At 40.3% G+C, this 14,134-nt stretch overlaps 1 protein-coding gene across 1 annotated transcript in view; it reads left to right on the forward strand.

Annotated features, from left to right (window-relative positions):
* Positions 1–14,134, forward strand: part of RAB6B (RAB6B, member RAS oncogene family) — a 75,136-nt gene that overhangs the window by 32,174 nt on the left and 28,828 nt on the right. Inside the window, exons 2-3 of the mRNA XM_056564407.1 lie at positions 9,862–9,920; positions 12,806–12,859. Of these exons, the coding sequence (XP_056420382.1) occupies positions 9,862–9,920; positions 12,806–12,859 (113 nt within the window). The remainder of the gene's footprint in view (positions 1–9,861; positions 9,921–12,805; positions 12,860–14,134) is intronic.

A 14,134-nucleotide genomic window follows, 5' to 3' on the forward strand; every position in this document is an offset into this window, starting at 1 on the left:
TGGCGGAGGGCGGAGTAATGGAAAAAAAAAGAGAAAAACACAATTAAGCAGCTTTTGGGTGGTTTATTTTTTTTTATGTAGTGCACTTTACGGTAAAACTGGTAAAAACTTTGGAACAATATGATTAAAACAATACTCACACTTGTCTAATATACTATTACTTTTAAAAACAGTCAACTGTTTTGGACAAAATAAATATGTAAAAAATGTCCTATTCTGACCCCAAATATTTTATTTTTATTTTTCCATATACAGGGCTGTATGAGGGCTTATTTTTTGTGCCGTGATCTGTAATTTATATCAGTTCCCTTTTTGTTTTGATGGAGCTTCGATCGCTTTTTATTATTATTTTTTCTCTGACATTTGATCAACAAAAATCAGCAATTCTGACATTTAGTATTGGAAAAAAAGGGGGGGGGGGGCATTTATATATTTGTAAAAAAAATGTAATATTTGTTTTACACTTTTCCCCATAGGAGAATATTAGAGGCAAACATTAGATTGCTGTGTACTGATCAGTACTATTGTCAATCTTCTTGTGGGGGACATGCAAGGCTGGAAAAGAAAAATGTTTCCCCTAAAGAAGGCACTGATCCCACTGGATAGGACACATAAACTTTAATGCAGTGCATTTCGATCCCGGACAGGGATCTTCATCATGCCTGATGAAGATCTCTGTCCAGGATCGAAACGTGTTGCATTAAAGTTTGTGTCCTATCCAGTGGGATCAGCGCCTTCTTTAGGGGAAACATTTTCCTTTTCCAGCCTTGCATGCATCTACATCGGACTGACTGGCATCACTCCTGGGAGTTCCCCCTGGCGGCTATCCTGCTATTTTCATTTCCACAAGCTACCGTAGGTGTTGTGCCCTCAGCGCAACACCTAAGGGTAAGGTAAGGTAACCCTAAATTATCACTCTTTTACAACTATCTGAGCGATCTTCACTAGCAGTGCACCCTGCCTGTTGTGTTTTTTTTATCCCACATTTTCTTCTAGGAAACAAACTTTTTCTGCTGTTTAACATGTAAAATTGCATTGTATCATGATCACGTCACGTAGAGCAGGAAAGCAGTGCGCCTAAATTTCCCTAAAGCCACTTTCCATGCCTACTTGCAAAGACACCCTAAGCGGTAAATGACAATTTGGAGCCAGTCCATATACAGCACTAATGTGCTGGGAGGTCAGAGTCAAAATAAGAAAGGAAGTCTACACATCAAGAACACAAAGGGTTAACAAAATAACCAACAAACATGACTAAGGACCTAATATACAGCAGGAATGCTAAATAACAACAGACTGAAATATCAGGGCACGATATAGCATACTGACAATCATTTCAGGAACCAGAGACAAGTAAAACAGTAGATATGATAATAGGAACAAGACTGGATAACAGGATAATAATACAGCTAAACAGGACCAGGATATGCAGGGGGTGAACGGGTTAACTGATGGTCAGACACCAGCCAAACGCCATAACATGGAGGAATACGGTCAAGATACTAAACAGAAATACAAGCAGGTGTGAACACACACCAACAGAGAATACGAAATACGGAACACAAGACTGAGAACCGGATAAGTCTAAATAGACTCCAAAAACAAAACAGGACTGATAACAAAATACAATCTGAACACAGGTCTAAACAAGGTACACAAAATATATACAAGGCATAACAATAAAAGCCTGAGCAAAGTACAAACATAACAAGGCTAAAATCTAGATACATGGATACAGGACAGAAAGCCATGGCTGAACTCAGGATACATGTGACAGACATAGACCAAGGAGCTGTGTGAAACTTTGTGCAATTAGCAGCCAGGAATAACCCAACATAAGGGCCTATTGGCTGGGAAAATTAACACTAATACTGACCAAAGCACAAAACATGAAAATACTGGTCAGGCATAAAAAGCAGGTGTGAATACACCACCACAGAAAAACACAGAATACAGACATTACACATTGCATCTTCTCCACGTATCCCTGTCTGATTATCTGCACCTACAAATAACACCAAAAGCATCCCGACCATCAGTACCAGCACATAGGGTTCTCGCTATGGTACCAACACGTGCAGCTCTCCATTGACAAAGAGTATGTTCATTTCGGAGAGATACAAGGGTCCACAACACTACTCACACCACCAGTGACATATCCACCAGTGTCGTATCCACCAGGGACACTGCTGTGTAGTACCACAGGTCCCAGCATATATACTCCCCAGGTTTCCAGATAAGGACACTATACAGCATGCCGAACATTAGCAATTACTCTTACAAACCACTAAAGAAAAGATAACTTTTAATAAAGGGGTACTCCTCTGGAAAATATATATTTTTTTAAATCAACTGGTGCCAGAAAGTTAAACAGATTTGTAAATTACTTCTATTTAAAAATCTTAATCCTTCCAGTACTTATCAGACGCTGTATTTTCCACAGAAAGTTTTTTTCTTTCTGAATTTCCTTTCTGTCCGACCACAATGCTCTTTACTGATGCCTGTGCCCATTTTAGGTACTGTCCGGAGCAGGATAGGTTTGCTACGGGGATTTGTTCCTGCTCTGGACAGTTCCTGACATGGACAGAGAGCAGACAGAAAGGAAATTCATAAAGAAAGGAACTTCCTGTGGAACATACAGCAGCTGATAATTACTGGAAGGGTTAAGATTTTTAAATAGAAGTAATTTACAAATCTGTTTAACTTTCTGGCACCAGTTGATTTCAAAAAAATGTTTTCCAGTGGAGTACCAATTAAAAAACAATACACCCACACACATATTGGGGATATTCCCCTTCATCAGAGGTATGCTACACTTAACACACACACAAGTGCTTGCTACAATACTTTTAGATTTCCCTTCAGCAAACAAAATCCCTTCACAGTAATTTAGCCACTCCTCTCTTTACATAGAAAAACACTACACATAAAAACACTAATACAAACTAATTACACATAAAATTTACACATAAGAACGGCATTGCACATAACCTTATATAAACACTCCAATATAATTAGAATTATCCCCTATCCACTACAGTTAACCTACAAAGCATTTCTGTTTTATTAACTAGTAACATTTTCCAAGGCCTAATTGAACCCATTAGGTACCAGGATATTTTAACTACCCAGCTGATCACTCATTTTAAAGTACGGTAGAAGTTCAGAGGGGAAAAAAATTAAGTGGAAAGTTTTCGACAAAAACTGCCTAGTGGAATCCCAGCTTAAGGGTGGCAATAAAGCCAAACCCAGGGAAGAAGAGATTAAATTAGACGGACAGTTTCTAGTGTAAAGAAGTTTAGTAGGTGAAAGGTATTTAATCTGTCAAAAGCATACTTCTCATGGGAAACATTTGAAGTGTTGAAATTCAGTTTATGGTTTTGTCCTTCCAGTCAAATTGATTTGTTTAAAATATTTTTTGAATTTAAACAAATTAAATTTGAAATTGGAGTTAAACCTATACACTGTATATAAATTGTGAACTAAGGGAAATGAGTCTGGAACAAAAATTCTACCTGAAGAGTTAAGCACACTAATAACCTTGTCTTTGAAAAACAAGTCCAAAAGTTGTCCAACTAAAAGTAAACGTCATTATCTTGGTACTTTTTACAAAATAAGTACAAAGCGACCTATAAGGACTCGATCAGAGAAATAAGACTGAGAAAAACGGGAAGAATAATATGTATTTTCAGTAGAGACTAGCAATAAAGGCCTTAATGGAAAGTAGTGGTCATCAAAGTAGATAAGGGGGGTGGGTGGTTGTAATGGACAAGGAGTTTTATATATTAGTAAAGCTTTTAGTATATTAAGTGATCCGGGTTATTATAATGTTGGATGATTATCCATTCCACTCCATTGAAATGCTTATTAAAAAAAAGCTTATGATCATGAAATACCAAGGACAAAAAAGATTGTATTTTAATTAGTAGCCCTGTGACCCCTTATTTTTTTTTTTTCTTCCAAATTTTCACAAAAATCCTATAAAACCCCCATGCAGGGGCCCATTGTGACAGAGGCTAATTCTCTTACTACCCAGACTACATCTAAAGACAATTACAGAGAGTCTTTCATTATATTTGCATGACTCAGGATATTTAATTCCCCAGCTAAAAGAATTTAAGTAGAAGGAAAATATGACATGGGTAACGCTGGACGTCTCAGCGTTATAGTCAAATATACTGCATGAGACAGGGTTCGGGTAATTTTTAGGAAATAATACCCTAATTCTATACAACCAAAAGTAATTTATGTCCATACATGAGAAAAGAAAAGTCCCGGCACAGCTAACCACTATCGCTCTTATATAACGTGGAAATGGTTCTCTTTCTAGAGTGTCCCCGGACTGGTGAAGTGCGGTGCTAACGTGGGTAGATCAAGTGTATATATAACATAGTGACGAAGAAGACACGTTGCAACTCACCACTTCTAACTCGACTTTATTGCGGGAGTCATCTCAGGCTGACACACAATACATCGGGGACGCCGTGCAGGGAGAGACAGACGCGGCGGGGGGAGCTCAAGACAATAGATCCATATCGGATCCATATGGATCTATTATCTTGAGCTCCCCCCGTCGCGTCTGTCTCTCCCTGCACGGCGTCCCCGATGTATTGTGTGTCAACCTGAGATGACTCCCGCAATAAAGTCGAGTTAGAAGTGGTGAGTTGCAACGTTTCTTCTTCGTCACTATACAAAAGTAATTTATGATGAATAGTTTACAATTTCTACTTTAATACAATTATTTAGTACTTAATAAAAATAATTAAACAGCATAACGGAGTGGCAATGGGGGTAAAATTTGCCCCTGCGATGGCTAATTTATATATGGGGGTCTTTGAGATGTATATAGCCTAATACAGAAAGTTTTTTTTAGATAGTCTGATAATGATTTGGAAGGGATCCGAAGAAAGGCTTAGTGAATTCTAACATGCATTGAATATTCATGACTGGGAGTTGTCATTTACAGAACAGATTAGTAAAACAGAAGCAATATTTTTGGATCTCAAATTATTTATTGAAAAGGAGAGGATTAAAATTAGAACTCACGTCAAACTGACAGAGGCCAATAGTTATATTTGTGTTGAAAGTAGTCACTGAAAGCAGAGGAAAACTGTTATATCTATTGGTCAGCTAGTAAGAATAAGAGCAAAACAGAAAGAAAAAGATTTTAAAAAATAGGAGAGGAACGAAAAGCTGAAGGACCAGGAGTCTGATTAATTGCTATGCGAAAACCAGACAGTTTTAGCCCTTGGGTTATATGGAAAGAAAAAAAAAAAACAGTAGGGCAGGTTCCAATGAGCTAAATGAAATATAGACAACTTTGTGGCTGTAGGATGTCCTGATAATTTTCTTAAATATCCTGGTACCTGATGGGTTAACTCCTTAACGACGCAGGACGTATATTTACGTCCTCTGCCGGCTCCAGCGTTATGCCGCGGTGTCCCCGCGTCATATCGGGTCGGTCCCGGCGGCTATCAATGGCCGAGACCCGCGGCTAATACAGACATCACCGATCGTGGTGATGCCCTGTATTAACCCTTTAGACGCGGCGATCAAAGCTGACCGCCGTGTCTGTAGTGAAAGTGAAAGTATCCCGGCTGCTCAGTCGGGCTGCTCGGGACCGTCGCGGTGAAATCGCGGTGTCCCGAACAGCTTAGAGGACACCGGGAGGGCCCTTACCTGCCTCCTCGGTGTCCGATCAACGAATGACTGCTCCGTGCCTGAGATCCAGGCAGGAGCAGTCAAGCGCTGATAACACTGATCACAGGCGTGTTAATACACACCAGTGATCAGCATGAGAGATCAGTGTGTGCAGTGTTATAGGTCCCTATGGGACCTATAACACTGCAAAAAAAAGTAAACAAAAAGTGTTAATAAAGGTCATTTAACCCCTTCCCTAATAAAAGTTTGAATCACCCCCCTTTTCCCATAAAAAAAATAAAACAGTGTAAATAAAAAAATAAAAATAAACATATGTGGTATTGCCGCATGTGTAAATGTCCAAGCTATAAAAATATATAATTAATTAAACAACACGGTCAATGGCGTACGCGCAAAAAAAATTCTAAAGTCCAAAAAAGCGTTTTTTGGTCACTTTTTTTACCATTAAAAAATGAATAAAAAGGGATCAAAAAGTCAGATCAAAACAAAAATCATACCGATAAAAACTTCAGATCACGTCACAAAAAATGAGTCCTCATACCACCCTGTATGTGGAAAAATAAAAAAGTTATAGGGGTCAGAAGATGACATTTTTAAACATATAAATTTTCCTGCATGTAGTTATGATTTTTTCCAAAAGTGCGACAAAATCAAACCTATATAAGTAGGGAATCATTTTAACCGTATGGACCTACAGAATAATGATAAGGTGTCATTTTTAACGAAATATGCGCTGCGTAGAAACGGAAGCCCCCAAAAGTTACAAAATGGAGTTTTTTCTTCGATTTTGTCGCACAATGATTTTTTTTTCCGTTTCGCCGTGAATTTTTGGGTAAAATGACTAATGTCACTGCAAAGTAGAATTGGTGACGCAAAAAATAAGCCATAATATGTATTTTTAGGTGGAAAATTGAGAGGGTTATGATTTTTAAAAGGTAAGGAGGAAACAAGGGGGAGTCCTTAAGGGGTTAAAGGAGGCCTTGGAAAAAGCAGAAAGGCATTGCTGGAGTGTTTATACAAGGTTGCATGCAATGCTGTTTTTATGTGAAAATTGTATGTGTAATTTGTTTTATGTGTGTTTTAATGTGCAGTGTTTTCCTATGTGATGAGAGAAAGGACTACCGTATTTTTCGCCATATAAGACGCACTTTTTCTTCCCCAAAACTGGGGGGAAAAAGTCGGTGCGTCTTATACGGCGAATATTCCCCTATCGCGGCGGTCCCTGCGGCCATCAATGGCCGGGACCCGCGGCTAATACAGGACATCACCGATCGCGGTGATGCTCTGTATTAACCCTTCAGACGCGGCGACCAAAGCTGACCGCCGCGTCTGAAGGAAAAGTGACACTAACCCGGCTGTTCAGTCGGGCTGTTGGGGACCGCCGCGACGGTCCCGAACAGCCCGACTGAATAGCCGGGTTAGTGCTTACAGGACACCGGGAGGGACCTTACCTGCCTCCTCTGTGTCTTCTCCGTCCAGGGATCCCCTGTATGGCTGGCGCTCTCCTTCCTCGTATCACGTCGTCGCGTACGTGCGTCGGTGTGCGTAACGACGTGATGGCGGCGACGGAGAGCAAGGATACCCGGCCGGCAGCAGAGACGTTCCGGAGTGACGGGGACACGGCGACAGCGATGGAGCGACATCCAGGGCAGCGGTGACGGGTCCAGAGCGGCGGGGACACGTGAGTATTACCTCCTATGCAGTGGTCTTCAATCTGCGGACCTCCAGATGTTGCAAAACTACAACTCCCAGCATGCCCGGACAGCCAACGGCTGTCCGGGCATGCTGGGAGTTGTAGTTTTGCAACATCTGGAGTTCCGCAGGTTGAAGACCACTATTGGGTTCAAAACCTTTAATTTTTTTGATTTTGCACCTAAAAATTGGGTGCGTCTTATACGCCGGTGCGTCCTATAGGGCGAAAAATACGGTAAATGACTCTAATGGGTTTGAATTTGCTAAAGGTAAACCTGAAAGTAATGTAGTGATCACCTGTGTGTACAGTGATGAAGGGGAATATCCCTGATATGTGTGTGTTTGTGTGTATGATTTTTTAAGTTCTTTTAGTAAAATTTTTTATCTAGTGGTTTGTATTAGTAATTGCTAATATGTAGAGCTGTACAGTGTCCTTACACTGCATTTTTATTCTTCATCACAGGTATCCAAGGTCAGGATGCCAATGTACACTGTGGCATATAGCAGTGGGGGCCTTTTATTTCAATGACTGGAATGGAATCACCTAGTGACTCCATACAGGACAAATGAACTATTTTAACTGGACTGGACAACGCAGCAGACCACACTTTTCAGTCCAGTTAAAATAATACGTTTGAATTCACTCTCTATAGGCATATATTGCTATTTTTCTATATTTTTGTCTAGATTCTAGTACCATGACTATAGTGCAGAAAGGCTTCGTTGCTCATGTACAAATAACTACTACTGATTTCCATGGGGTATGCTGATTTGCATGAGGCAGCTAGAGATGAGCGAACTTACAGTAAATTCAATTCGTCACGAACTTCTCGGCTCGGCAGTTGCTGACTTTAGCCTGCATAAATGAGTTCAGCTCTCAGATGCTCCGGTGGGCTGGAGACTCTCTCCTAGGACTGTATGCACCTTTTCCAGCCACCGGAGTACCTGAAAGCTGAACTCATTTATGCAGGATAAATCATCAACTGCCGAGCCGAGAAGTTTGTGACGAATCGAATTTACTGTAAGTTCGCTCATCTCTAAAGGCAGCTGGACAACTCCTTACAGATGTCCCTGAACTCTTGACATTAAAACCCAAATGCAACTTTTACCTCTGCACCCCTTTAGTTTTAACCCTGCTTACAGCACTGTCTTCCAAACATGGGCTTTTTGGGTACTTATGTGGCATGTTGTATACTGAAATTTTGAAATTTAGTTATTTGTTTCCCTATATGTGACAAGTTAAATTATTACTTCCTTTAACATTTAAGCTATGGGTTACATGGTGAATTTGGCCACAACATCAGTCGTGTGGCCGAAGATTTGTGTTGAGCTTCCTGAACCTCACTGCATTGCAACTAATAAGTATGAATGGGGCTGCATTGTGACCCCCAAGTGACATTGATACATTCAAACTTGTATTTATATTAATAGATGAGGGTTCCTTGCTAAGGTCATGGTGCAAAGAGTATATTTTGTACTGGACTTGTACTTGGTGGGACTGTGGTGTCCCAGCAACAAGGGCTGTCCTGTGACTTTGGACTTCCTCAGGCAGGCCTGTTGGGCCCCCTATAGGACTGGTTATCACTGTTATCCTGTTGAAGCACTTTATGAAAGGGTTAATATTTTTTTCCTTAGGCATTATGTTATGTGTTATTTATATATGTTTTGTACCTTTAAGAGAGGAGCAGTGAAAGCCCATGTGACCCTGTATGCCCAATGGGAACCACTAAGTTCTTGGCCATATAGAGTAGTGGAGGGAGTAGTTGCCCCAGTTCAGTGCTAATCACAGTTAGGAACAGTCTGAGCACAAGTGTGGTAAAGGTGTGAGGTGTGTGGAGAAGCTCTGAGGAAGGCCCAGAACAAATCTACCTCTTCAATTCTTATGCAGTCATTCTGCAAGGATCACCCACACATAGGAAATTCAAGCCTGGCGGAGAAAGCTAAAGGACCTTGACAGAACCCTAGCTACCTGGAACAATCTTCAATGCTCTCTCAAGTCAGTATCAATCTATTGGCTGAAAGCACCATAAGTCCCAGCAAGGCAACAGGGCTCCTAAGGGGTTACGCTGCATCCTCTTCACTCTGCACCCTACTGTCTGTGTATCAACATCTGCACCCAGCTGAGTAAAAGCAGTAAAAAAGTTATCTGTAACCTGAAGTCAGTGTCTTCCTCTACTCCCCGTGTCTGGCCCAGGAGAGGCTGTCTCCAACCTCGTAACGGTGCCCTGGCGTCACGAAGTGATAAGGTATTTCCTTGCACCCCCGTGGCTACCACTTGACTACTTATTTACAACACCTTTATAGACCCATAGATGAATCCATTATGTGGGGAGCTGTCACCAGATGGGGTTGTCCTAGCTGGGGATCCTCTTTAAGTACAGATACCTCAATATTGTGCCGAGGGTCCTTTAGGAAAACATATCACAATGAATTAGAGTGAATGCTAGAAACATTTTTTTCTTTATGTCATGTTAACTATACTAAAAATGTCTTTATCTTTTCTTACAGTTGGAAAGACGTCTCTGATCACAAGGTTTATGTATGACAGTTTTGACAACACATATCAGGTAAGTGGGAAAATGTTGAGTACCGTAGATGTAACATTATGGTGATGCAAATATTCAATAACTAACTGGATCCAAGCAGATATTAAACTTTACCAGTGAAATAAAAAGCAAGCAACACCTCTCATTATGATCCTTGCCTGTTAGAGTCTATTCACACTGTTCAATTTGCTGTGAAGTCTGAAATACAGTATACAATGGGAAGGTCTAGCCGCTATAGGGAGCTATGAATGTAGGTCACGGTTTAGGTATACAGGCTTAAAAGAGTAGAAGGTTGAATAAAGGTATTCTTTATCCTTCTATTTTTCTTTTATAAAGACCACTATTCTTCTCTCTCTAGCTGTTTTTCACTCCTCATGACACTAAAGCTAATTCGGTAAGGTCAGCCAACTATTTCATGTGTACTGGGGACTCAGTATTCCCCCACCCCCATAGCCCCGCCCCCTCATGACATCACATCTCGCCCCCTCAATGCAAGTCTATGGGAGGGGGCGTGACGGCAGTCACGCCCCCTCCCATAGACTTGCATTGAGGGGCGGGGCTATTTCGTCACGAGCGCCCGGTGTCAGCTCCAGTGCTCGGAACAGTTTGTTCCAAACGCCGAGTAGCGGAATACCCCTTTAAGTTATTCAACAAACCAAAAAGATTTATGTTTTTTCTTTCAAATATATATATATTATTGTGTGCTCTTAAATATTCAACATACATTGCAGTTTTCTGATGGTCTTTGACCTGACTCTTCACCAGAACGCTTCTTTTGCTAATAAGGAATAACAACTCCAAACCAGTGTTGTCAATATATATAGGTGTCTCTGGTTTAGCTGAGTCTTTGAAGACTCTTTTGGTCAGTTCGGTTGTTGACTTGCATGGCTAATTTACCATTACATGTGTCATTGCAGAGACAGTTAAAGGGGTACTCCAGTGGAAAACTTTTTTTTTTTTTTAAATCAACTGGTGCCAGAAAGTTAAACAGATTTGTAAATTACTTCTATTAAAAAATCTTACGCCTTCCAGTACTTATTAGCTTCTGAAAACTACAGAGAAAATTCTTTTCTTTTTGGAACACAGAGCTCTCTGCTGACATCACGAGCACAGTGCTCTCTGCTGACATCTCTGTCCATTTTAAGAACTGTCCAGAGAAGGAGAAAATCCCCATAGCAAACATATTCTGCTCTGGTCAGTTCCTAAAATGGACAGAGATGCCAGCAGAGAGCAATGTGCTTGTGATTCAGCAGAGAGCACTGTGTTCCAAAAAGAAAAGAATTTCCTCTGCAGTATTCAGCAGCTAATAAGTACTGGAAGTAATAAGATTTTTTTAATAAAAGTAATTTACAAATCTGTTTAACTTTCTGGCACCAGTTGATTTAAAACAAAAAGTTTTCCACCGGAGTACCCCTTTAATTTCCTTCTCAGTAAGAGCTATTTTCTATCTCTGGTAGAGATATTAATCAGATTTCACCACAAATACATTTAGGTGAAGAATATCTTAAAGGGGTTTTCTAGGCAAAATTTATTGATAATCTATCTTCAGGATAAGTCATCAATATCAGATTGGTGCATGATGTCACCATCCAGGACCCCATTAATCAGCTGTTTTCCAGATCCACAGCATTACCTTACACCCAGGGGTCATGTCCTGGAAGAAAAAGTGTGGGAACTCACCCATGATTTCCACTCAAGGACTGGTCCTGAAGGACCCTAGATAATGGGAACAGGGTTCTTGCAGTGGAAAAAGTGCAGGAACTCCGTTCCCATGAGTTCCTGCAGGACTTGAGCCCTGCTTACACCATAAAACACAGCAGGAAGCAGATCAGTCCATACATTGGAAAGAGGCCAAGCTGAGTTAAATTTTAATGACAGTTTTTTTGCTTCTTTTGTTTTTTATATTTTATTTATAATTTAATTAATTAAAATTTTATTTAATTTTATTAATTTATAATTTAATGTAATTCATTAAAAATTTATATATATATATATATATATATATATATATATATATATATATTATTTTTTATTTATTTATTTTTTTTTTTTTTCCGGACCTCATACGGTTCTATGCAACAGAATTTTGATCATTATAGGGTAACATGGTGATCTTAATTTGGTTCAGTAAGACTATGGTGGGATGTTATAACCGAGATGTTAAAATTGCATGAGTGTTCATGTGTTTTCAATGGGCAGGGGCGAGAAAACCATAGTCACTGCCCCTATCTCCCACAACTGCCATTCCAACATCTTCAAGTGCTAGCCGCAGCCTCCGGTGACATTCATAGGGGAACTCAGGTGGATAACAAATGTTTTCAAATCAACTAGTGTCAGAAAGTTAATCAGACTTGTAAATGACTTCTATTAAAAAAATCTTAATTCTTCTAGTACTTATCAGCTGTAGTATGCTCCAGGACATTGTGTAGTTGCTTTCAGTCCAACCACAGTACTCTCTGCTGACACCTCTGTCCATGTCAGGAACTGTCCAGATTAGAAGCAAATGCTCTGGACAGTTCCTGACACGAACAGAGGTGTCAGCAGAGAGCACTGTGGTCAGACTGGAAAGAACTACACAACTTCCTCTGAAGCATACAGCAGCATGAAAGAATTAAGATTTTTAAATAGAAGTAATTTACAAATCTCTTTAACTTTCTTGCACCAGTTGATCTGAAACCCCTTTAATTTGTGCAGGAATTGTCCACTCAGCAAAACACTGTCCACAATAGTGACCCACCACAGATAATGACTGGCTGATTGATTGCACTAATAAAATGTTGTCGGACGCGAGGGGCAGCGAGGCTCTCTATATGTTGGAGCCCTCACTACATTTTATAATATTTATAATGCATGTAAAACCCCGTTAAGACTGAGATTTCGCATCATTCTCTCTTTGTCTGTACTAGGCTACAATTGGAATAGACTTCCTGTCAAAGACAATGTATCTAGAGGATCGGACGGTGAGTTTCTTCCTTCGAAATCTTTAACTGTTTAATGGAGCTACAATGAAGCTGATCAAGGCAATTTATCTATTTAATGTAATCTACACTAGAGGGTCAGATGAAAGTCAATAGCTTAGCAAGAAGTGAGATCAAAATCCATTTATGGTTTTCTTACTGAATATGTATTTATTCTTGGCTACTGTATATTGCGCCAACATACTCAGCATCCATGTACACAATTCATCATCTCTCACATTAGTGCCAGTCCCCAGTGAGGTCCTCAATCTACTTAGTAAACTCCATTCTTGTTGGACGCTCTTGCCAAGCGCATAACATAAGGAGGATTATTGCACATTATAGTGTTATGGGAAATAAGACACAGAACGCTGTGAGTTTATATGGTTATGGAATATAACTTGTAATAAATTTGTAATGACTATAGACTCCAATTTTCACAAAGCATCCAATAAAAATGTTACTCGTCTGTCATGAATTATATTGGGGCTGAGCTGCAGGAAAAGTAATGAGAAAACATTGAGTACTCTGGATATACTGGCTGGACCAAAAACATAAACTTATCCAGGGGAAGATTTATCAAGCTGCCTTAGAGCCCATACACACTACAGATTGAACACAATCATGTTTAGTATAGTCCTGAGAAGACACATCTAAGGGGGAACATTATTAAAGGAGTAGTCCGGCGCGCACTTTTTTCCTTTTATCCCGTCCGGGCTGCAAAATATATATAATCTCCTCACTACTGGGGTGACACACTGTAACAAACCTCCTCCTCATGTAATCTCCTTACTCCTGGGGTGACACACTGTAACAAACCTCCTCCTGATGTAATTTCCTTACTACTGGGGTGACACACTGTAACAAACCCCCTTCTCATGTAATCTCCTTACTACTGGGGTGCCACAGTGTAACAAACCCCCCTCCTCATGTAATCTCCTTACTACTGGGGTGACACACTGAAACAAACCCCCCTCCTCATGTAATCTCCTTACTACTGGGGTGACACACTGTAACAAACCTCATGTAATCTCCTTACTACTGGGGTGACACACTGTAACAAACCCCTTCCTCATGTAATCTACTTACTACTGGGGCGACACACTGTAACGAACCTCCTCCTCATGTAATCTCCTCACTACTGGGGTGACACACTGTAACAAACCTCCTCCTCATGTAATCTCCTTACTACTGGGGTGACAAACTATCACAAACCTTCTCCTCATGTAATCTCTTTACTAATGGGGTGACACACTGTAACAAACCTCCTCCTCATGT

The sequence above is a fragment of the Hyla sarda genome, chromosome 3 (assembly GCF_029499605.1).
Source record: "Hyla sarda isolate aHylSar1 chromosome 3, aHylSar1.hap1, whole genome shotgun sequence".
Classification (NCBI taxonomy): domain Eukaryota; kingdom Metazoa; phylum Chordata; class Amphibia; order Anura; family Hylidae; genus Hyla; species Hyla sarda.